Source organism: Trichosurus vulpecula, chromosome 1 (genome assembly GCF_011100635.1).
Source record: "Trichosurus vulpecula isolate mTriVul1 chromosome 1, mTriVul1.pri, whole genome shotgun sequence".
Classification (NCBI taxonomy): domain Eukaryota; kingdom Metazoa; phylum Chordata; class Mammalia; order Diprotodontia; family Phalangeridae; genus Trichosurus; species Trichosurus vulpecula.
Window position 1 is genome coordinate 289,782,227 of NC_050573.1, and position 26,166 is coordinate 289,808,392.

General features: G+C 38.4%; 2 protein-coding genes across 3 annotated transcripts in view; one reads left to right on the forward strand and one right to left on the reverse strand.

Moving 5' to 3' along the window:
* The window catches only part of TERF1 (telomeric repeat binding factor 1), a 53,138-nt gene extending 39,604 nt beyond the window's left edge, over nucleotides 1–13,534 (forward strand). Inside the window, exon 10 of one of the 2 annotated variants that reach the window (XM_036740796.1) lies at nucleotides 10,284–13,534. In XM_036740796.1, coding sequence (XP_036596691.1) covers nucleotides 10,284–10,460 — 177 coding nt within the window. In that variant the 3' untranslated portion in view covers nucleotides 10,461–13,534. The remainder of the gene's footprint in view (nucleotides 1–10,283) is intronic. The other variant, XM_036740797.1, reaches the window with a different exon arrangement.
* A 2,966-nt stretch (nucleotides 13,535–16,500) lies between these two features.
* SBSPON (somatomedin B and thrombospondin type 1 domain containing) overlaps nucleotides 16,501–26,166 on the reverse strand; it is a 45,860-nt gene continuing 36,194 nt past the window's right edge. The window contains exon 5 of the mRNA XM_036737177.1: nucleotides 16,501–16,945. Coding sequence (XP_036593072.1) covers nucleotides 16,828–16,945 — 118 coding nt within the window. The 3' untranslated portion in view covers nucleotides 16,501–16,827. The remainder of the gene's footprint in view (nucleotides 16,946–26,166) is intronic.

Here is a 26,166-nt window from a genome sequence, read left to right on the forward strand (position 1 = left end):
GAAGTTGCTTTTTCTTTTTTTTTTTTTTTTTTTTTTTTGCTTTATTCCTATCCAGCTTTATTTTTTTTTAAATGCAATTTATTTATTTAAAATATTTGGTTTTCAGCATTGATTTTCACAACATTTAGAATTACAAATTTTCTCCCCATTTCTACCCTCCCCCCCACTCCAAGATGGCTTATATTCTGGTTGCCCTGTTCCCCAGTCAGCCCTCCCCTCTATCACCCCCCTCCCCTCTCATCCCCTTTTCCCTTCCTTTCTTGTAGGGCAAGATAAATTTCTACGCCCCATTGCCTGTGTATCTTATTTTTTAGTTGCATACAAAAACTTTTTTTGTTTTTGAACATCTGATTTTAAAACTTTGAGTTCCAAATTCTCTTCCCTCTTCCCTTCCCACCCACCCTCCCTAAGAAGTTGAGCAATTCAACCTAGGCCACACATGTATTATTATGTATAACCCTTCCACAATACTCATGTTGTGAAAGGCTAACTGCATTTTGCTCCTTCCCAACCCATCCCGCTTTATTGAATTTTCTCCCTTGACCCTGTCCCCTTTCCAAAGTGTTTGTTTTGATTACCTCCACCCCCATCTGCCCTCCTCCATCATCCCCCCGCCTTTTATTTTATTTTATTTTATTTTATCTTCCTCCCTCTTCTTTCCTGTGGGGTAAGATACCCAACTGAGTATGTATGGTATTCCCCCTCAGGCCAAATCTGATGAGAGCAAGGTTCACTCATTCCCCCCTCACCTGTCCTCTCCCCTCCTCCCATAGAACTGCTTCCTCTTGCCACCTTTATGCGAGATAATCCACCCCATTCTATCTCTCCCTATCTCCCTCTCTCAGTATGTTACTCTCTCATCCCTTAATTTCATTTTATTTCTTTTAGCTATCTTCCCTTCATCTTCAACTCACCCTGTGTCTGCTCTCTCTCTTTTACATATATATATACATAAACATATATATATATACATACATACATATACACATAGATATACATACATACACATTCACTTATATATATACATAAACATATATATATACACATACATATATATATATGCATATTCCCTTCAACTACCCTAATACTGAGGTCTCATGAATCATACTCATCATCTTTCCATGTAGGAATGTAAACAAAACAGTTCAACTTTAGTAAGTCCCTTGCAATTTCTGTTTCTTGATTACCTTTTCATGCTTCCCTTGATTCTTGTGTTTGAAAGTCAAATTTTCTATTCAGTTCTGGTCTTTTCACTGAGAAAGCTTGAAAGTCCTCTATTTTATTGAAAATCCATATTTTGCCTTGGAACATGATACTCAGTTTTGCTGGGTAGGTGATTCTAGGTTTTAATCCTAGCTCCATTGACCTCCAGAATATCGTATTCCAAGCCCTTCGATCTCTTAATGTAGAAGCTGCCAGATCTTGGGTTATTCTGATTGGGTTTCCACAATACTCAAATTGTTTCTTTCTGGCTGCTTGCAGTATTTTCTCCTTGATCTGGGAGCTCTGGAATTTGGCAACAATATTCCTAGGAGATTTCTTTTTGGGATCTATTTGAGGAGGAGATCGATGGATTCTTTCAATTTCTATTTTGCCCTGTGACTGTAGAATATCAGGGCAGTTCTCCTTGATAATTTCCTGAAAGATGGTATCTAGGCTCTTTTTTTGATCATGGCTTTCAGGTAGTCCAATAATTTTTAAATTATCTCTCCTGGATCTATTTTCCAGGTCAGTGGTTTTTCCAAGGAGATATTTCACATTGTCTTCCATTTTTTCATTCCTCTGGTTCTGTTTTATAATATCCTGATTTCTCATAAAGTCACTAGCTTCCACTTGCTCCAATCTAATTTTTAAAGTAGTATTTTCTTCAGTGGTCTTTTGGACCTCCTTTTGCCATTTGGCTAATTCTGCCTTTCAAGGCATTCTTCTCCTCATTGGCTTTTTGGAGCTCTTTTGCCATTTGAGTTAGTCTGTTTTTTAAGGTGTTGTTTTCTTCAGTGTATTTTTCAGTATTTTTTTGGGTCTCCTTTAGCAAGTCATTGACTTGTTTTTCATGGTTTTCTCGCATCCTTCTTATTTCTCTTCCCAATTTTTCCTCTACTTCTCTAACTTGCTTTTCCAAATCCTTTTTGAGTTCTTCTATGGCCTGGGGCCAGTTCATGTTTTTCTTGGAGGCTTTGGTTGTAGGCTCTATGACTTTGTTGTCTTCTTTAGGCTGTATGTTTTGGTCTTCTTTGTCACCAAAGAAAGAATCCAAAGTCTGAGACTGAATCTGGGCGCGTTTTCGCTGCCTGGCCATATTCCCAACCAACTAACTTGACCCTTGAGTTTTTCAGTGGGGTATGACTGCTTGTAGACTAACGAGTTCTATGTTCTACGTTTGGGGGGGAGGTGCCAGCTCTGTCAGAGCCGCACTCCTCCTTCCCCAAGGACCCCCAGTCCAGACTGAGCTTAGATCTTCAGCAGGCTGTTGCACTCCTGCTCTGATCCGCCACTTAATTCCTCCCACCGGGTGGGCATGGAGCCGGAAGTAACAACAGCTGTAGCAGCCCCAGGGGCTGGAAGCCGAACCGCGAACTCCTTCCACTCCCGCAGCTTTTCCCACTAACCTTCTCCGCAGTCTTTGGTGTTTGTGGGTCGAGGGGTCTGGTAACTGCCGCAGCTCACATATTCAGGGCGCTAGGGCCGCCTCCGCTCCGCTTCTGGTCTGGATCGTCCACGCCGCTCAGGCTGGGCTCTGCTCCACTCCGTTCCCAGCTCCCAGCTCCCAGCTCCGTGTGGAATAGACCTCACCCAGAGACCATCCAGGCTGTCCTGGGCTGGAGCCCTGCTTCCCTCTGCTGTTCTGTGGGTTCTGCCGTTCTAGAATTGGTTCAGAGCCATTTTTATAGGTTTTTGGAGGGACTTGGGTACGGAGCTCACTCTAGTCCGTGCTTACCAGCCGCCATCTTGGCTCCGCCCCCGAAGTTGCTTTTTCTTAAGTCATATTGTCCTGCTTTCAGTCCTTCTCCAGAATCTTTGAGTTTTGTCTTCCCAGATTGTATAGTGAACTATGATTTTATTTCTCCTGGTGCCAGGGCCTTGACAGTATGTTTTAGAGAGCTTAAGAGAGCAATAATGTTTGACCTGTGACCTGCCTCAGTACTTTGGCTTTGTGAGTCAATCTGTCCCCCTTCTTCCCAACAGATCTATTAAGGCAGAGCTTTTCTAGGTACAGTTCCTATATAGAGTTTTGATACATTGATGGAAAGCTCTTAAGTAGTCATGGTTTATGGATGTGACAGTTCTTCAGATCTTCAAGGTGAGATCATCTGCTTGTCTGTGAAATGTTTCTTTATCACCTTCACTAATTCATTTACCTGAGAAAATTCTCTGACTTATTCTTCTGTTACTACATTCTGATTTCATTATTAGCAAGAATGGTAAATATAATTGTAATTTAGTTCCTTTCAGTGTATCAACTTGTTGAGTATTAGCAGTTAAATTAATGTCTTTAACCAATTTGAATATCGTGTTATTCTTAGCACCAGCTTCCTCCCTTCCATGATCCTCACTGATTAAGCCTGATACCCTGCATTGAGAAGCAATTTGTTTTCTCCCCCATGGTTCAACATGTCTAAAGAATTCATCACCCCATGAACATCCTTCTGCCGGGAACCTTCCTGTAGTCGGTCATGATAACTGTTAGTAGACTATTCTCTTGCCAGGCTTGTGCTCAAAACTTTTTTTGCCTTGTAGAAGTCAGGACTTGCTGTCTCCAAATAATCACAGCTCTGGGGTAGGTTATTATAAATTAATTTTTAGAAGATGTCTATGCATAATTACAGCATCTCTAGTAATTATCAGCATATAATTTTCTGATGCTGAAAGTAATGTTATGAATAAAATACAAAAATTTCTGATTCATTTTGATATTAGAAATCTGTAATAGTCTCTTACTGTCAAAATATTTAGATACTGAAAAAATTATGCAAAGCCTGGCCTATTGTAATATAATATTTCTCACTATTCTAGTAATATTTAGTTATATAATGCTTTTTTAAATTTCTGTTACATTTTTTTATATTGATTTATTTTTTTAGTTTTCAATATTTATTTCCACAAGATTTTGAGTTACAAATTTTCTCCCCATCTCTCCCCTCCCCCCCACACCAAGATGGCATGCATTCTGATCATCCCTTTCCCCAGTCTGCCTTCTCTTCTGTCAACCCCCTCCCATCCCTTTCCCCTTCCCCCTTATTTTCTTGTAGGGCAAGATATATTTCTATACCCCATTGCCTGTATATCTTATTTCCAATTGCGTGTAAAAACAGTTTTTAACATTTGTTTTTAAAACTTTGAGTTCCAGTTCTCTCCCTTCTTCCCTCCCCACCCACCCTCATTGAAAAGACAAGCAATTCAATATAGGTTATATATGTGTCATTATGCAAAACACTTCCATAATGGTCATGTTGTGAAAGACTAACTATATTTTCCTCCACCCTATCTCGCTCCCCCATTTATTCTATTTTCTCCTTTGACCGTGTTCCTTTTCAAAAGTGTTTGCTTCTGACTACCCCCTCCCTCAATCTGTCCTCTTTTCTTATCACCTCCCCCCAATACCTTTCCCCCGATTTTTCTGTAGGGTAAGATACCCAGTTGAGTGTGTATGTTCTTCCCTCCTTAAGCCTAATCCTATGAGAGTGAGAGTCACTCATTCCCTTTCACCTCCCCTCTCTTCCATTCCATTATAACAGCTTTTTCTTGCCTCTTTTATGTGAGATAATTTACCCCATTCTGTCTCTCCCTTTCTCCTCCCAATATATTCCTCACCCCTTAATTTTATTTTTTAGATATCATCTCTTCATATTCAGCTCACCCTGTGCCCTCTGTGTGTGTGTGGTTGTGTGTGTGTGTGTGTGTGTGTGTGTGTGTGTGCACGCGCGCATGCGCGTGTGTATTCCCTTCAACTACCCTAATACTGAGAAAGGTCTCGTGAGTTACAAATATCATCTTTTTGTGTAGGAATGTAAACAGTTCAACTTTTAATAAGTCCTTTGTGATTTCTCTTTCCTGTTTACCTTTTCATGATTCTTTTGATTCTTGTATTTGAAAGTCAGATTTTCTATAGCTCTGGTCTTTTTATCAAGAGTGCTTGAAAGTCCTCTGTTTTATTGAATGTCTATTTTTTTCCCTGAAGTATTATACTTAGTTTTGCTTGGTTTTAATCCTAGCTCTTTTGACCTCCAGAATATTATATTTCAAGCCTTTTAATCTCTTAATGTAGAAGCTGCTAAATCTTGTGTTGTCCTGATTGTGTTTCCACAGTACTTGGATTGTTTTTTTATGGCTGCTTTGCAATATTTTCTCCTTGACCTGGGAACTCTGGAATTTGGCTACAATATTCCTAGGAGTTTTCCTTTTGGGTTATTTTTCAAGAGGCAATCAGTGGATTCTTTCCATTTCTATTTTACCCTCTGGTTCTAGAATATCGGGGCAATTTTCATTGATAATTTCTGGAAAGATGATGTCTAGGCTCTTTTTTTGATCATGGCTTTCAGGTAGTCCAATAATTTTTAAATGATCTCTCCTGGATCTATTTTCCAGGTCAGTTGTTTTTCCAATGAGAATATTTCACAATGTCTTCTATTTTTTCATTCTTTTGGTTCTGTTTTATCATTTCTTGATTTCTCATAAAGTCATTAGCTTCCATTTGCTCCATTCTAATTTTTAAGGAATTATTTTCTTCAGTGAGCTTCTGGACCTCTTTTGCCATTTGGGTTAATCTATTTTTTAAGTTGTTATTTTCTTCAGTATTTTGGGGGTCTCCTTTAGCAGGCTGTTGACTAGTTTTTCATGATTTTCTTGCATCACTCTCGTTTCTTTTCCCAATTTTTCCTCTTACTTGATTTTCAAATTTCTTATTGAGCTCTTCCATGGCCTGCGGCCAATTCATATTTTTCTTGCAGGCTTTTGATGAGGATCTTTGACTTCATTGTCTTCTTCTGGTTGTATGTTTTGATCTTCTTTGTCACCAAAGTAAGATTCTATAGTCTGAGTTTTTTTTTTTCACTGTCTGTTCACTTTCCCAGCCAATTACTTGACTTTTGAGCTCTTTGTCAAGGTATGACTCTGCTTCCAGAGTGGAGAGTGCTCTGTCCCAAGCCTCAGGGGTTTTGCGCAGCTGTTTTCAGAGCTACTTCTAGGCACCTGCAAATTTTCAGTTCTTCTGAGGTGGTATGATCCAAGGAGAGGTGTTTACTCCTCTCCTGGCTTGTGCTCTGGTCTGCGGGCGATGCCAAGCACTCCTTTCCACCCTGGAACTGCAACAAGGATTCCCCCTTCTCAGCTATCACACACTCTGCTATACCAGTGCTCCTCCTCACCCCAGGACTGTGACCCAGATCCAAGCGGGGCAAAGCAAGAGAATCTCTCCTCAGCGCTAGCAAAGAGATCCCTGCACTCCCATTCTGATAAGCTGCTTGATCCCCCCACCTTCTGTGGACCTGGAGCTCCAGAAGCAGTTGCTGCCACCTCCACCACCCCGGGGCTGGGGCCAGACCACACTTTTCTCTCACCCAGATCCAACAGAGTTTTCCCACTGACCTGCTAAGTTGTCTTTGGTGTTTGTGGGTTGAGAAGTCTGGAAATCACCACAGCTGCCAATGAGTCAGTGCCCTGAGTCCTGGTCTGTTCTGGCCTGGTGTGTGCCAGCAGCAAAGTGTAATAAACCCTTCCCTTTGACCTTCCAGGCTGTCTTGGGCTGGAGACTTGTTTCACTCTGTCCATTTTGTGGGTTCTGTAGCTCTGAAATTTGATTAGAGTAATTTTTTTCACAAGTATTTGGAGGGATTTGGGGGAGAGCTCAAACAAGTCTCTGCTTTTACTCCACCATCTTGGCTCCACCCTGTTACACTCTTAATAGTCGTTATGCAAGTCTGGGCAAGTCACTGCCATTAAAGTTAAACTGGTTTTTGGGAACAAGGGTTTCTAATTTGTTTAGAATGTGGAAACATTTTTTTATCTTCAAAATTGAATTGAAAAATATTCTTTTAATACTGTAATAGAAATCTAAAAACAAATGAGAATATTTGAAAAGATTACTCATAGTCCCCAATTTACTAGTGAGTTTTATTCCAAAACTGTTTGAAGCCAGATATTTGGGACACACATTTGCTTTCTAGAAATATGTTAAGAATTGGAAATCAAAGGGATGCCCATCAATTGGGGAATGGATAAACAAGCTGTGGTATATGATTGTAATGGAATATCATTCAATAAGAACAAAAAGGATGATTTCAGAAAAACCTGGAAAGACTTACATGAACTGATGCATGGGGATAGGGTTAGGGTTAGACATTTTCTTTCTCATTTTATTTGAGTCTTCTTGTACAAAATGACTAATAAGGAAATGTTTTACATATCTGCATATGTATAACCTATTTCAGTTTGCTTACTATCAGAGAGGGAGGAAGGAAGGGATAGAATTTGGAACTCAAAACTTTAAATAGAAATGCTAGAAAAAAATTGGGGAAAATATGAAATGGAATAACTACGTAAGTTACAGAACAAAACAAAAAAGAAATACAGCCTGCACATCTATTTATCCATGTACTACTCATGTTTTACTGAGTTCAGCTTTGCTATCAAAAACATCTTTTTTTGCTGCACCTCTGATAGTGTGGGGAAAGGGCTTTCAGAGGTGATGGAATCTATGGATAGCTTTCACAGAGTCCATGAATTTAAATGGGAAAAAATTACATTTTCAATATAATTGATTCCCTTTGTAATTGGCTTCACCAGACTATCAAAAGAGGTCCATTACACACAAAGAAAGTTTCAGAATCAATACTCTAAAGCAACATTTTAAATGTTCAAGCAAAAAAATTATGAAAAATAATTGGAGAAACTAGGCCTTCTTATTATAAAGAGAAGACTTAAGAGGAGGAATCTGGTAGTTGTCTTCATATACCTTTTAGAATCTCATGTGGTAGCGGTATTAAAATAATCCCAAAGGTCAGAAATAATTACTCAAAATGATACCCTTCCAGTAGTTTTCGGTGTAACAGGAATGTATTAGTTGACAGTCTGTAGAATTCATCAAATTCATCATCTACTTATTAAATATTGTTTTTTCTTATGAATTTTGCTTTAATTGACTTTCAGAGTAAAATTTTGCGTGTTATTGCTATATTTCCCAAAAACAGGTCTTATTTTCTTCAGAAAATCTGTGGTTTCATCTCATAATGAAGTTCATGCCTTCTCATCGTATATGGCATTTATTTATGTTCCCATATAGCCACCACTGTGGGCCTACTTGTCATGCCACTGATAATTTTCTTCATTCTCTTGACATTGCATGGAATACCCAGGCTATCTCTCAGTTACCCTTGCATTTGTCAAATGATAAGTCCATTTTTTTGGTTTATATTTCTTTCTGATGACATCTTTTGAATACTGCTATTCTTGCATACTTCTTGATTGCTAAGTGTAGCCTGTGACTCACCACCATACAACATCAACAAATTACTCGTTTTAAAAATGGGCTCGTGTTTAGTTGAGATACTTTATCCAGTCTGCGCTCCTCTCTTTTGTTTAGTTGTGGGGTTCTGCTTGTTGTTCAAGATATAATCTAACAGACAAGTTCTCTGGGTAGTTCGTTCATTCATCTACTGTAGTTTGAACAACAGAAATTCTTCTCCACTTATTTTTTCCAATGTAGCTAGATGGCCATAATTCATGAGTGATTATTGATCTCTTTATGAGGTTTTGTTGTATTACAGGGATTGGTGCAACCTGCACATCATCCACAAATAGGAGCTTCTGGAGGACATAGCCACCTCTAGGGGATATTTCTTTGATTTTGATGTTATAATGGGATGCTGCAATTTTTCCAGGATGGTGGCAAACACCTTCTTAGGCATAGGTCTCCTTGTTTTATGCCTTCCTTCATCTCAGAGGGTCATCAGCCAGGCAGTTGGGTCTGTTACATCTTTCAAGGAATCATCTGAGTGACACAATTTGAGGCACTATTTTGCTCTATTGAATCAAATGCTTTCTTATAGCCAGCAAAAATAAGTATTAGGATATTGTCTTCTTTACACTTTCCATTCTTTTCTCTTTATAAAAGTCTGCTATACAACATCATTTACAAAAACAGGCTTGCTCCCTTTTCATGCCTTCTTGATGAATGCCATCGATTTATGTAGATTTTTCTAATAAAAATTTTGAGATAGGAAAATGGGTAAATGATTCAGTAATTATTAATATTCTCATAAATACCTTTAAAATGTCAGATTTCTTTTTTTATGCCTGTGGAATCTTCCCCTCTTTCAGAAGCTATAAGAATTCCTCTCTCCTTACTCATTGGCTTCATCTAAAACAGTAAAGGGCTTTAAAGTAAGTACTCTTATCTGTTGCTTACTGGTTCATTTGATTAGAGCATTGTTCTAATAAGGTAATGTTTTAGTCTCTGTGTTAGCCTGTTAGCTTTTTCCCAGCCTGTAATCACAGGCTGTATTATATAACACTGACCACCTGTTTTTTGCAAATATGTGTAGTGCTCCCAGGTCAAAATGTATGTGAATGGATTGTCATAAATCTAGACTTAATAAGTAAGAAAGCAAGTCAAAGAATATTCCGTAATTCCTCCTCCTATCAAAGAAATAGCCTCCTAGCTGAAATATGTATATTGGTCACCTTAGGGATGAATATTTTAGGAACTGATCATAAGGTAATTCTATCCATCTGTGGAAAATAGTTTATCCTTTTAAAAAATGCAGTATACCAATATTTGATAAATTGCTTTAGGTAATATTTTAAATGTTTTCTATTGATATAGATTCTAGTTTTTCTTTGCTATGAGAATTTTAGCACATATGTAGGTGGCAGAAGGGAGTGAGAGAAGGAGGAACTACTTGACTAACAGTAGTGGAGAATGTGCCACTACTGGAAATAAGTATTGAATATTGAAATGAGTTTAATCCTTAGTTTTGGTGGGCATAAAGCCATAGTTTTTTGGGTTTTGTTTTTTAAAAATTTTAAATACAGATCTCTGAATCTTTAATATGCTACTGCCATGATGGTTGCTGATTATAATAGTCACAATTCTTCCAGCAGTACTCTATGCTGGAGGAATTATAGTTTTTATAAATCTAATCAATAAATTTTATTTTAAATCACCAAAATAGTTGAAATTGGACAGTTATTATACAATATAGAATCTAGAAATATATATAGTAAAGGATGAAGAACAATAGTATAAACTTACTTTCTCTTATTTTTATTCTTATTTTTGTCTAAAGGCATGGAGTTGGGATGAAGACAAGAAACTGAAATCAGGGGTGAAAAAATATGGAGAGGGACATTGGCAAAAAATTCTCTCAACTTACACCTTTTGCAGTCGAACAAATGTTATGTTAAAGGACAGGTGGCGGACTTTGAAGAAGTTAGAATTAGTTTCTTCAGACAGTGAGCCTTGAATGTGTTTGTAAAAGGTGGGTTAAATGAGGGAAAGCCATCTAGATCAATTGATTTGTTTAAAACATTAGTTGCTGATGTTGTATTTTGAAATTTTTAAATGTTTTGATGTGATAGTATATTTTTCTGTGGAACAAAGTCATTTGACAGGCTTCTTAGTACTATGTCTTAGAACCATGCCACATACTTATTATCATTCTGCTCAGTTTAATATAGAATAGTCTGAAGAAAAAAAAACTACCAAACAAAATGTGAATGCTTTGAGTCATTGAACAATAATGTTCTGCTAAGATACAGTTGCTTGACTTTATGGCATCATCGTGTCACTTTCAAAGCCTCTGATAAAATCATAAATAAACAGTGTTACTTCTATGCATTGTATGTTTCATATAAGGAGGAAGGTTGAAGATAATTACATACCTAAAATAACATAATATTGGCTAATAAGTTTTCTTATATGACAGATTGTTTTGACTTTGTTCTGATAGAATTTTAAGTTAAATGTTAAGTTTTATTTTTGTAGCATCATATATATGAAAACATACATCACAAATATCAAGTTCTGTGATTTTTATTTAACATAATACAAGCAAAATGTAGTTTTGATATCACTTAGGTGAAAATTGATAAGAATAACTCTTGGAATCGTCACTGTTTGTTTTGTTCACCTCAGGCATTTTGTTCTTCATGTCATGTCTTGGTCAAGGAACATACAGAATTACTTAATTGTATTCGTGAGTGCATCTAGTTAGTTGGACTAGCTAGAATGTTTCTCTTTGTTAAATTATTAAACCAGGAAAAAATAACATGTCAAATTTATTTATGATAACTCCAGACTTGCCTTGCAAGTATTAGAGATTGGAGTTTATAGGCTGAATATAAGAAAATGTTAGAATAGTTGTGTCTGTGTGTTTTCCATTTTCTATTTAAAAATTCAGTCGACCCTTTTGCTGTTTTAATTGTGTATTACTAAATAAAAAACTCAAATTCTCGTATTGTCGCCAAGTATTTGAATATGCACAAATTCAGATAACTGCCAGGACTCTGTTGACTGATTGATAACTGACTCATGTCTTCACCCCCTTTACTTCAGTCACCTTAGATTATGTACAGCACAAGAGCTCTTAATCTTTTTGTATCTTGGGCCCCTTGGGCAGTTTGAAGCCTATTGGCTTGTCAGAATAATGTTTTTCTGCGCATAAAACAACAAGCATTTATTAAGTGCTTGTTATATGCCCAGCACTATGCTAAGCATATTTGCTAATAATAAATTCAAATGAAAAGACTATCAAGAAGTTTACATTTTAATGGTGGAAGACAATACAAAAAAGGAAGTTGAAAATGGAACACACCCAAGTTAGGACATTTTGTCAGAAGTATAGTCAGTGGTTTTTGGAGAAAGATGATTTAAGTTTGTGGCATGTGAAGTTTAAAGTACTGATAGTACTTCTTCATACAAATAACATGCATGGGTATGTAAACACAAAAGAGTTTGGGAAGTAGTTTGAGACTAGATAGGTAGATTTGTAATCATTTCCTTAGAGGTAACAATTACAGCTATAGGAATGAATGAGCTTGATAAGGAAGTAGAGGTGCTCTGTCTGAGGATAGAGCCACGTATCTCCCCAGAAGGGAGTCTCCATATGGATGCCATCTTAAAAATCAAAAGGTACAAAATAATCTGAACTTCTCCCACAAAACCTGCCCCGCCTCATCCACTATTTCTAAGATGATGTCACCACCATATATCCCTCATGCTAAGCTTGCCACCTCAGTGTTACCTGGCTCTTTCATCTCTCTCCCCATATAGCCTCTCGCACCCCACTTCAATCAATGGCCAAATCCTGTTTATTCTACCTCAAAAATAACTTTCATATTGCTTTTATCACTGCCAACATTATGATGATAATTCCATTTCTTCCATTCTCTCTCATGTCCAATCCATCCTTACAGTAGTACCAATAACATTAACAGTAATAATAGCTAACACAAATAGTGCTTCAAAGTCTGTAAAGCACTTTACTTTTGCCATTTGATCCTCACAACAATCCTGTGAGGTAGATATCCTGATAAACCATTTATAGATAGGGAAACTAAGGCTGTGAGGTTCGGTGACTTACCCAGCTAGTGTTTTTGAGGTTGGATTTAAACTCAGGTCTTCCTGACTTTTAAGACCAGCATGCTACCACTGTGCTGCCTGCCTGCCTGCCTCTACCAATGCACAGTTAACAACACAAGTCAGACTATGTTGCTTCCTGCTCAAACCCTTCAGTTGCCCCATTTTCACTATAACAAAATACATTCTACAACCTAGTGTTAAAGAACTCTACAGTCTCCATCATCTTATGTTTTCACCCTTATGGATTCTCTTCTAGATAAACTCAACTAGTAATTGTTCTGTAATAACTTAACTCCATGTTTTTATATATGCCATCCCCCAGCTATTAATAGCCTTCCTTCAACATATCAGCCTGTTGGAAATCATATCTTCCTTCAAGATATAGCTCAGATGCAACGTTTTAAAAGAAACCTTCCCTCATTTCAGCTCCCCTCCAGAAAATAAGTGCTCTCCATTTTCTTGAAACACTTTAAGTCTACCTTGCATCATGTTCATTTGTGTATATGTCCCATCTCCCCCACTCCTCAAATTGTCCTTAATCTCACTAAAGGCTGGGACTGATTTTTTTTTCTCTCCTTTGATTTCCTAGCAATTTTGAACTGTATCCAATAAGCTAATAAACTGCATACACCTGAACCCAGCAATGCCAATACTAGGTCTACCCAAAGAGACCAAAGAAAGAGTGAAAAGGACCCACCCATGTGTACAGAAATATTTATAGCAGCTCTTTTTGTGGTGGTAAAAATTGGAAATTGAGGGGATGCTTATTATTTGGGAAATGACTAAATGGTATATATTAATGTAATGGAATACTATGTTGCTGTAAGAATGATGAAGGGGGTGGTTTCAGAAAAACCCAAGAGGATTTGTATGAAATGATGCAAAATGAAATGAACAAAACCAGAAGAACAATTTATATAATAAAGATATTGTCATCTCATCTCTGAAAGACTTAGGAATTCTGATTTGTTTGTTGTTCATTCTTTATTTTCTAAGAGGACCAGTGACATGAGGAAGGTGATGTCTTGACTTGCAAGTGAATTGAATTTAAGTGAGACAGAGCTGTGCAAAGTCATCAGCCTCATTCTCTCCTCCAGAGTCTTCGGAATCCAGTGGCAAGATGTAGGTCAAGATGATTGCAATGATCAGATGGACTTCTGATCGACACAATGACCAATCCCAGTTTCAAAAAACTCATAATGAAATATGCTACCCACCTCCAGACAGAGAAGTGATGAAGGCAGATTGAAGCATATTTTCTTTTTCTTGCTTTTTTTTGGACATGAATAATGTGGGAATTTGTTTTCAATAACTACATATTTTTATAGGCTTTTTTTTTGCTTGTCAATAGGTGGGAGTGGGAAGAAAGGAAATTTGGAACTGCAAATAAAATTGAATTTTTAAAGTAGAAGATGACATAGGATTTGCTAACCCATAGGGCAGGGAAGTAGTACCATTTTATTATGCTCTTACACACACAAATTCTATAGTTGATGAAGGATCATTTCAGTTATTTCAGGATGCTAGGGGGATGATGTACAGTTAAAAAAAAATTAACTTGGTCAGCTAGGTGGCCCAGTGTGACTAAAGCACAGGACCTGGAGTCAGGAAAACCTGAGTTCAAATATGACATCAGTCACTTACTAGCTGTGTGACCCTTGGCAAGTCATTTAACCTGTTACTCTCATCTGTAAAATGGGGATACATTGGAGAAGAAAATCACTCCGGTATCTTTGTTAAGAAAATGCCGGATAGGGTCACAAAAAGTTGGACATGACTGAAAACAACTAAACAACAACACAGAACATCATTTTTGAGGTATCCACTCAGAATAATGTAATTTTCTTTATTTCTGTTTATACTGGCGGCTGTATGGCACAGTATAGAGAGCACTGGGCCTGGAGTCAGGAAAACCTAACCCAAGACCGGAGTTCAAATCCAGCCTCGAGCGCCTAGATGTACGATCCTGGGCAGGTCAATTAACCTCTGTCCTTTTCAGTTTCCTCAACTGTAAAATAGCACCCACCTCACAGAGTTGATGTTGTGATCAAATGAAATGATTTGTAAGCATTTCCCATAGTACCTAGTGCATAGAGTGTTCTTAATAAGTGCTTATTCCTTTCCCTTTATATTGCCATTTTAAGCATGATTGCAACTTCTACTTTTTTTAACTCACTCAGTGCATAGTAAATTTTGTTCTAGCCTCATTTTTAGTCAGCATATGTTTTTGGGGTGTGTTTCTTAGGAGCAATAGATTGTAAGGTTTTGCCTTTGCTCCATTCTGTGACCTACTTTCATTTTATTGCATTAATCCATTTGTGTTTCAAATTATGTGATAGGTTTATTATTTTCCTCCATTTGTTTCTAGTGTTTTTTTTTCAAATTAAGACTTTTTTCTTGTCTCCATGATTATTTTTGCTTAACCTAGGCAGCTCTCTCTTCATATTCATCATACTGGACATTTCTTACAACATCATATTCCATCATACTCATGTACCACAATGTGTTTAGCCATTCCCTAACACATGGGCGTTTCCTTCACCTTTTCTAAAGGATGTCTTTGCTTTGTTCTCTTTCCTTTCTATCCTTCAAGGTAGGTACTGTTGTGATTCCTATTTTACAGTTTCTTCAGCTGAGGCAAACTGGTTTAAGTGACTTGCTAGAGACACATAGCTAGTAAGTGTCTGAGGCTGGATTTGAACTTAGGTTTTAACTCCAGGTCTAGTACTCTGGACTATGCCACTTAGCTGTAGTCATAAGGCTCCCTTGTCCCTCAAATTCTAATTTTCATGTAATATTCTTTCTAGTAATATTTATTTTGCACCTAAACAAATTGGATTTTAGAGAAAATTGCTTGGGACAAAATCATAGAATAAGAGTTAACCTTTTTTTTGGTCATAGACTTATGGTTGTTTGGTGAAGTCTATAGACCCTTTTTCAGAATTACATTTCTAAATGCATAAAATAAAAAATGCATTAAAAATGGATTGCAAAGGAAACTAATTATACTGAAATGCAGTTATTAAAATAACAAGTGCAGAGACCAAAGGATAAGAATCCCCATCAGGGCAAGTCACTCGCAGAGTACAGAACTTTAATATCTTGCCACCTTACTCTGTGGCCTTATGTCATTTAACCTCTTCATACTCAATTTTCCAGGCAGTATTTATTTCCTTGTATACATACTGTAGATCCTCCTTGAAGGAGTTTTTCTCTTTTAGCCCCAGCCACCCAACACATGGCCTGGCAAACAGTAGGTGCCTAATACATTTTTAACGGACCTGAGTAAAAGAGAGAGACAGTAATATTTTACCAACTTTGTTTTGAAGTAATAGTAATAGTGAATGGGCTGTAAGCCCTCTGCAGCCTCAACTCTTTCTTCCTTCTTATCCCAAAGAAAACCATGCACAAGAAACAAAAGTAGTATTTTTATTTCAGCTTTTAAACAGGATCTTGTCAATTTCTTAAAGCAATCACACCACTAAGCAAGGTCCCATGGTTTAAAACTCCCTCTGGGTGTTCTGAGATATTTTTTGAGGCACTTAATTGTTACAGTTGAAACGTTTCTTGGATGCTAATGGAAGTGAAATTCTGTAACCGACGTAATTACTCCATTCCTAAGATTCCTTCATGAATCAGTATAAAAAGTAAATTCTATTGATCCTCAAATTAACATTGGATTGTTCTTGTCTATCAAAAGCATTAGTATCCATTTACTTCCTCCAGTAAAAAAAAAAAACTTTAGCAGAGCAGTAAATGTTGTTATAAAGCGCTTATGAAAGATTAAATAATTTAACCTGCCTGAAAAGTTTTTGAGAATAAGGACCAATACAAAGTAGGAAATGTTCCTAACTATTTAGGAAGCTCAAAGGAAATTTCTGACATGGAAAAAAAATCTTAACAAGACTTGAAGTGTAAATATCCTTGTTGGATATGGGACAGTAGCTTCAATGCAATATAAATGTACATCATGTATGTCCTATAGACTTCCCACTGAGGAAATCCCATGGAAGTGACCTGGTATAGACAGACCTCAGCTCCACCAAACCATAGCAGTCATGTGGGGTAGTCACCTACTTTGAAACTGAATTCTATGCCACAATTCCCTTCGTTATTCCTTTATTTTCTTCAAAGCATGACAATTAAATGTTTAGCACACATAGTAGATAATTTTTTAAGATTTGTGAAATGTGTTAATGTTCCTTATGATATTAAAAATATTCACAATTTTTAAAAAAACTGCTTAAGCTCTAAATAAAAATAAAACTGTGCACAGCTGGACAGGAGCAATGGTCCACTCGCCGAACTTTTTTCCATGTCCCTTGACATCGAGGATTACCAATAGCTTGCCAATGAAGAGTCTGATTTCTGAAACAATATTTTTTAAAATGTGTCACTAAACCAGATAAAATTTGATGTTAATGAATACACATTACTTACAAAGTTGATTATTTTGTCAATTGAGAGCTTGCGGGCTGACTTTTTAAACATTCACATAGACTTTACACCTTGTGGTATAGCTAAGGAAAAACATTTGTTCCATGACCAACCTCTCCATACCTCCTAGCACATTCTTTGACTACTTCATGCTACCAAATCTGGCATTTGGGTACAGGAAATACAAACCAACATTAGTAGAAGCCTAAATAAAATATTAGCTTATTTAAAGTTGATTTTGTTGGGCTTGTTTGTTTTTTCTTGGGGAGTGAGAGTGTCAAGACAAAGCTGAGGAGGGAGAAACTGATGGACCAGTGAGTGTGCCGTGCATGGCAACATTCAACCTGGGACATCCCAGGGCTTTGGGCCCCAGGCTTCCTGGCATTCAGTTTTAAGCCATCACAAATGACCCTGAAGAACCACCACTATAAATTGCAAAGACCTACAAGGGCCTAACTCGGTAGGAACTCCAGTGACCTAGGTTAAGTTCAAGCATAGCAGAGAGCAAAGTCTATTCCTAGCACACTCTCCAGTTCAGTAACTAAAGCTGGAGATATGAATGAACTGAAGAAAATATAGATCGCTACAAAGAATTATAATAAATGCCAAAATACCTAAAGATAGCCAAAATTCCCAACCTAGAAGGAGAGAGTGACTTGCTGACAACTAAAAGCAGAGACGCAGGAAAAAGATGTCTATAATGACTGCATGAATACCCAGAAGAAATAAAGCAGGACATAAACATGAAATAAAATCTTGAAGAATAGAAAACTTACCCAAGTAGTGGACTTCCTGAAAATTAGAACTGAACAAACAAAATCAATGACTCCATGAGACAGTAAGAAATATTACAAATTAAAAGACTGAAAAAATAGAAAATATATCTGATATAAGAACAACTCAGCTATAAATCTCATCAGATGATTTCAGAATCAATGGAATTCCTAAAAACTGATTTTTTAAAATGAGTCTGGATATTGTATTTTAAGAAATCATAAATGACAAAATTATCTAGCTCTATTATATAAACTAGAAGACAAAGTGAAAACAGACTATACCTATCAGCCAGAATCTTTCCACATCAAAAAAAAAAAAAGAGGCAAAAACAAAGGAGTTTGAGTTCAGAAAATCACAGGATCACAAAAGTAGTAGAGCCTACTATACATAGTAGGAAATATTGAAATAAAACATTGCCAAAGAGATAGAATGAAGATGGTGGAATAACAAGCAGTACAATGAACTACCACCACCACCACCACCACCACACCCCCCCCAAAAAAACTCCAAAGGGTTGTGAAAATGCACCAGACCAAATTCTGATGGAGAAATCCAAGTCATTTTTCCAGTCCAGGTCTTCATAGAGGTGGGGAACCTGTGGCCTCAAGGCCACATACAGCCCTCTAGGTCCTCAAGTGCGTCCCTTTGACTGAATCTAAACTTCTTAGAACAATTTTTATTAAAGGCATTTGTTCTGAAAAGTTTGGATTCAGTCAAAGGGCTGCACTTGAGGACCTAGAGGGCCACACGTGGCATCAAGGCCACAGTTCCCCACCCTGGTAGGAAAACAAGAGAGTCTGCAGACATTGGGGGAGGTATCTGTCCAGAAGATGTATGTGAGAAGAATTCCAGTACTTGGAGAGGCTGTGCACCAGAGCAATAAGAGGTCCCAGGCCCCCACTGGGAATCTCAACAGGAACAGGTGCCAAATAGCAGCTTTGTTGCTCACTATGAAGTGCCTGGTCACAGATCCGAAGTGGACTGAGGCAATTTTGCTCCTAAAAGCAAGAAGCAAGCAGCAATGGTACAGCTCAGATCCAAGGAGCAGAGCAGAGTCTTAGTTCCAGTCTAAAGCCTCCAAAAGAATAGTATTCCTAGACCAAAGGGAAACTTTCAGTACTGTTATTCTGAACCAGCAGAGCTTCCCAGATGGTTAAGTCAAACGGCAGTCTAGTGTTACTCAGAATTAAACTCAAGTCAGGAACTTGCAGAACTTGAATGGGAGATTTGTTGGTTAGTTATTGCCCTTGGTTCTCAAAGAAGACCAAACTAACATCACTAAGTTAAAGTCAAGGAAGAGTGTGTCCCACCGATCAGAACAATATGAGCTTGGAAGGCTCCACCAAAGGGTAGACACAAAGAGTCAACATGAACATTTGGAGGAGAGATGTCTCTAAATTTGCTCATCTCATATTTCTTTTAAGCTACTGGAATTCCGTCTTCCTCAGAGCACAGCATCTTTGATGCAGGAACCCCATGTTGGGTGGTCCTTTGTCAGTGTTTCCCATGTCATGCAATTGACTCCAAAGTTCTTCAGAGAGACCTTCAGAATATCCTTGTAGCACTTCTTCTGACCACCATGTGAGTGCTTGCCTTGTGTGAGTTCTCTGTAAAACAGCCTTTTAGGTAAACATGTTTGGTATACAAATAACGTGGCCAGCCCATCAGAGTTGCGCTCTCCGCAATACAGTTTGAATGCATGGCAGTTTAGCTCGAGAAAGGACCTCAGTGTCTGGTACCTCATCTTGCCAGAATCTTTCTAAAACAATTCAAATGGAAACAATTCAGTTTCCTGGCATGGTATTGGAATGCTGTCCAGGTTTCACAGGCATACAACAATGAGGTCAGCACAACAGCTCTGTAGACCTTCAGTATGGTAGGCAGTCTAATACCTCTTCTCTCCACTTTCTTTCAGAGCACTGAATGCAAAATCATCTGCAAACAAAAATCATGCACCAACTCTCCCTCCACTTTAGTCTTGGCTTGTAGCCTTGCCAAGTTAAATAATTTACCATCAGTGCGGTAGTTGACTTTGATGCCATTTTCATCCTTGTTGAAGGCATCTGACAACATTGCTGAAAACATCATGCTAAAAAGCATGGAAGCAAGTGCACAGCCCTGCTTCACTCCATTGCTGATTGGGAAAGTGTGAGAACATTGTCCATTACCCAGAACCTGGGCAAGCATGCCATCATGAAACTGATATACAATACTGATGAACTTCAAGCACCCAAATTTTGCCATAATTTTCCACAATCCCTCATGACTGACAATATCAAAGGCCTTGGTCAGATTGATGAACATTGTGCACAGACCTCTGTTCTGTCCCTGGCATTTCTTCTGGAATTGTGGGGCAGCAAACACTGTATCAACCATTCCTCAGCCATTTCTGAAGCCACATTGGCTTTTAGATGACCATCTTCCAGGTGAAGGACCAACCTATTAAGGACGACTCTGGCAAGAATCTTGTCAGCAATGACTAAGAGAGAGACCCTGCCCTGTGATTGTCACAGGAAAACCTATTTCCTTTGCCTTTATAGAGATGGAAAATGGAGACATCCCTGAATCTCCTCTTGCCATATAACTGGGAAAATTTTAGTCAGCTTTCTTATGAGCAGTGGACTCCCTGCCTTGTAAATCTCAGCTGGTATAGAATTAGCAGCAGGTGCTTTGCCACACAAGAGGAGGTGAATGGCATTCAAAGCCTCTTCTTCTGTTGGAAATTTGGCTAAAGAGGGATGAACTTCAACTTAAGGTATGCAGTCTGTGGCTTCAGCATTGATGATAGCCTTCATGGCACTGCCTTTCACAGGCCACTCCAGAAAAACATGCATCCAGCTCTAACTTGGGTAAGCTGGCCTTCATTTATCAGCCTTGTTTTACTCAGAAGTTCTATTTGGATATGATACCTGCTGAGTTCTCTCACAATGAGAGCTGTTCATCATTGAGGTCTACTGGACTTTGTGTTGTCCATAAGCATGCATGCATTCCATGTACCAATGGTGTGTGGAATTATCTTTGCAAAATTTTTGTATTTGTGTGTGTGTGTGTTTTGACCACAGGTTGAGATCCCCGCCTGCCACACCAAGCCAACCAGGGTTGGGTGAGCTTTGCTGTCTCTTCCAGAGTCATCAAAGTCCAATGGCAAGACAAAAGTCAAGACAACTGGTAATGGCCCAGGATGCAGTGGATGACGTTGGTGTCTTCAGTGTCTAACTGTGCTCCACAGCACCTGCTTCAGCAGTCTTTATAGCCACTGGAACAAACTGTTCTCTACCCATTCCACCAGGGGTAAGTCTTCACATGTTTAATGTAGGCACCTCCTCCTTCAATTCACTAACATGTTTGAGGCCTGTCAGTTACCCTCAACCTGGTTTAGCCCATTTGCCAAAATGGTTTACCAGAGTGTAGCAGCTGCACATGCTACAGCTTCTTGGAGCCACATATGAGAGTTGGGTTTATCATATGGACACCACAGGTGGAAACCAGCCTTGAAAAAATCTTGGCAACCCTCACACCAGAAGTACTAGTATTCCCTGAACACACCCTACACCCAGATGGGAGATATTGGGAGTGAGGCTGGAGGGTCATCAATCAGATTTTTCCATTGATCAGACTACTTTGGGAGCACTGAAAACTTGCAGGTCCCCAACCAGTCCTTGAGAGATCCTGAAATTATATAATACTCAAAACCCCAAGAAAGAAGTAACAAAACCAGTCCACACCTTCCCTCCAGAAGTGCACAGAGCCCAACCCTAACATCAAGCGTGAAGTCAGAAAGCAGGCTAAAAGAATGAGCAAAAAGAAAAAGAATCCCACCATGAAAAGCTATTATGGTGTCAGGGATGCTCAAGACACAAACCCAGAAAAAGAATTACTCCGAAATATCTACAAGTAAAGCCTCAGAGAAAAAAACTCAGCTTGGGCACAGCTAGAATTGACGGAAAAGATGAAGCAAAAGGGTGGGGTTTTTTTAAGTGCTAGTGTCTTTGTGAGTGAAATTATAGCACTAGAGTAAGGAATGGAAAATGAGTTATGAAAGAAAAAATTGGAAAGGGAATTAACAATTTGGCACAAAGAGATACAAAACCTCTCCCAAGAAACAAACACCCTGAAAACTGGAATGGACCGGTAGAAATCAATGACTCTCTGAGACAACAAGAAATATTAAAACAAAATCAAAAGACTGAAAAACTAGAAGAAAATGTAGAGTATCTCACAGCAAAAACAACTGACCTGGAAAACAAATTCAGAAAAAAATTTAAGAATCATTGGACTTCCTGACTGCCCTGCCCAAAGTAAGAAGTCTAGACATTATATTGGGAAAAATCTTAAAGAAAGTTAACCAGATCCCTTAGAATCAACGGACAAAGTAGAAATAGCAAGAATTCACTGGTTGGTTCATTCTTGAAGAGTGCCAAAATGATATCACTAAGTTAGAGTCAAGTTACAGTGTGTCTAACTGTGGCTGATCAGACCAATATGAGCTCAGAAGGCTCTAGCACAGGTCAAGCACAAATAGTCCATGTGAACATTTGCAGTGGATTCTCTAAATTTGCTCATGTCACATTTCTCCTACTGTAACTCTGCTTTGCTCTTAAAGCTCAGCATCTTCTTTGATGCAGGCACATCATGCTGGGCAGTCCTTCACCAATGTCTCCCATGTCATGCAAAAGATTCCAGAGTTCTTCAGAGAGACTTTGAAAGCATCTTTGTATTTCTTCTTCTGACCTCCATGTGAGTGTCTACCTTGTGTGAGTTCTCTGTAAACTAGTCTTTTAGGCAAACATACATTTGGCATTTGAACAATGTGGCCAACCCATCAGAGTTGTGCTCTCTGAAGTGGATTTTTAATGCTTAGCAGTTTAGGACATGATTCTAGAGAGATGGGCTGAACACTTCCATAGTGTTCTCAACAGACCATCATCAATCAATGTTGAAGCCATTGACTGTATACCTCAAGTTGAAGTCAATTCCTCACTAGCTGAAGTTCCAACTGAAGAAGAGGTTTTGAATGCCATTTACCTCCTTTCCTGTGGTAAAATGCCTTCTGCTGATTCTATTCCAGCTGAGATTTACAGGGCAGGGGGTCCACTGCTCATGCAAAAGCTGACTAAAATTTTCCCAATTATATGGGAAGAGGAGATTATCCCCCAGGAGATCAGGGATGCCTCCATTGTCTATCTCTAGAAAGGCAAAGGAAATAGGTTTTCCTGTGACAGTCACAGAGCAGGGTCTCTCTCTCTTAGTCATTGCTGGCAGGATTCTTTCCAGAGTCCTCCTTAATAGGCTGATCCTTCACCTGGAAGATGGTCATCTAACTGAGAGCCAGTGTGGCTTCAGAAAGGGCTGAGGAATGGCTGACATGGTGTTTGCTGCTCCACAACTTCAGGAGAAATGCCAGGAGCAGAACAAAGGTCTATACATAACATTCGTCAGTTTGACCAATCCACTCATCATCTCTTGAAAGAAGTGCTATAATTAAAATTCTCAGAAACAGCATAACCAAAATCCACAGCTTCTAGGTGAAATAAAAATTACTACAGGCAGTGAAAAAGAAATAATCCTTTCTGGTACCACGGAGTCATATTCAGAGAGAATCATATACATTTGGCAGCCACCACTATAAAGAAGCAGAGAGCTTGGGATACACTATTCCAGAAGGCAAAGCTATAGGTTTATAGCCAAGAATAATTTACCCAGCAACACTGAGTGTAAACCTAGAGGAGGAAAAAAAATATGTTTAATGAAATAAATCACTTCCAAACACTCCTGATGAAAAGAACAGAACTACATACAAATTTTGAACTTCAAACATGGATGAACAATCATAAGGGACTCAAAAAGGATAAACTGCTTATATTTAAATATAAGGAGATGATATGTGTCTTCTGTGAACTCTATCAACATCAGGTCATAGAGGAAATATAATTAGACAAGGCCTGAGAATAGTTCCGTTATGTCTTGATGGTCTTAAGACAATGGAAACAGAGGGGAAGAGCAATACATGGAGGGGAAGAGAAAGGAAGGTTATGGAAAATTATCTCACCAATCAGGGTGTGCAAGTAGACATACAAACAAGGAGGAGAAAGTGCAGCTGACACTTGAACTTAACTCTCATCTGAACTGATGAACAGAGGGAGTAAGAATAGAGACACACACAGTTGGATAGAGAAATACAGTTCACTCAACAGGAAAATAGAAGAGGAGAATTAGGGACAAGGAAGGAGGAGAAGGAGGAATTACAGGAAGAGTATTTTAAGGGAGGGATTAGTCATAATCAAAATAAATTCTAAAGATGAACAAAAAATACCTCTTTTTGAAGTGGCAAAGAATGGGAATTCAGGAGCGTGGCCATAAATTGAGGAATGACTGAAAAGATTGTGGTATACAAATATGGCAAATGTGATGGAATACTACTGCAACCTACAAAATGATGAAGGGAATGGTTGTTACCATGAGGTTTTGGGTTTTTTATTAGGGGATGGGGTGGTCAGAGGGGAAAATGGCATAGCAATGATGATTCCCCCTCTGAAAAGAAGAGATAAGTCATTGAAACATTTTTAAAATTAAAACAGGAGAGCAGAAGTAGAAATGTCCTCTTTTTATGTTTGTTATATTCAGAATAAAATTTTTTTAAAAAATTTTAAAGAACAGATCATGGTAGATCAATCTTACCAGTGACAGAATAAGTACACAGGTGATATATAGGCTTGTCAAATGTATAGATATGCAAAACTGAGAAGGATAGCTAATACAATGGATGACAGAATCAGAATTCAAAAATACCTAGCCAGAATAGTACATTAGACCAAATCTAACAATAAAGTTCAGTAGCCCACCCCACATATCCAAATATTTGGGTTGAAAAAAGTCTTATGTCTGGGCTTTTAAATATTTAACTTCCTAAGTAGTCATAGCAGTAGTAGTAAAATGATGATGATGATGATGATGAGCATCATGGTATAGTGAATAAAGTTGGCCTCAATGCCAAGACCAGGGTTCAAGTCTTTTTCTCTTGACCCATAGCAACACTGTGACCTTGAGCAAATCACTTAACCATTCTAAATTCTCCACTTCCTGCAACTACGCATATTCAAACAGTTTCCAAATCTTGTCAATTCTACCTCTACAACATCTTCCCCCTCCTTCACCTTTTCTTAACTGATCTGGCCACCCACTAGTTCTGGTCTTTAACATCTTTTGTCTGTACTATTGCAATAGCCTCCTAGTCTGAAGTCTCTCCACACTCTGGATCCATTCTCCATATAACCAGTGAAATAACTTTCCTAAAATTTAAATTTCACTGTACCACTCCAGCACCTTCCTATTGCCTCTAAGGATTGAATATTTCTTCCTCTGCTTGGCATTTTCAACTCTTCATAACCTGGCTCCACTGAGCCATCTCACCCATGACTCCCATTCCAGGGAACACATTCTACAATCCAGCCATACTCATCTGCTTGGTGTTCCTTCCATCTCCTGACTCCTTGCTTTAACTTTGGTTGTCATTCATGTCTGGAATTCCCCCTCCCCTCTCCTCTACCTCCTGGGATGCCTGGTTTCTTCCAAGACTGGTAGGCTCAAGCTCCACCTTCTGTATGAGGCCTTTCCTGGTCATCCCACACTCCTTCAACCTCCCCTACAAGTGCCTTGCCATACAAGGTTGCCTTTTGTATCTGCTCAGATAGTTATCTTGTATCTGAGTTTGCATATACCAGCATAAGTACATGTTGACTTAAATTACAATGTAAGCTTTTTGAAGGCAGAGGTCATTTTCCTTTTCTCTTTTTATTCCCACTTTGTAGAATAATTCTTGTCTGATAGACACTTAAGAAATACCTGATTGATTGGTCAAGTTACCTGACAAAGTGGGAGAGGATATCTTATTACCTTGAAAAAAAAAGTGACCAACAGAACATCAGTAACTATACATTATACTCAATTGCTCAGTCTTCCTCATTCCACATATCTAATCAGTTGCCAGGTTTTATCACTCCTATCACCACCTTTCTCCCATATCATCTGGCCACCACCTTCATTCAGGCTCTTCTAATTTTTTTTTCCTAGACAACTACAATAGTTTCCTTATTGGTCTCCCAGTCCCATGTTTCTTCCCACTTCAATCCTTCACACAGTTGACAAAGTGATTATCTAAAGGAGATGTCTAGCTTTGTCACTTCTTTACTCAGTAAACCTTCACTTAATTTTTTTTTCAAATAAAGATCCACCTCCTCTTTTTCTCACTCCTCTCTCCCATCAAGAAAGCAAGAAAAACAAAATCCCCTGTCACAAACATGTAGAGTCAAGCAAAACAATTTCCCTCCTTGGTCTTGTCTGAACAACAACAAATAGGCATATATGTATCTCAATCT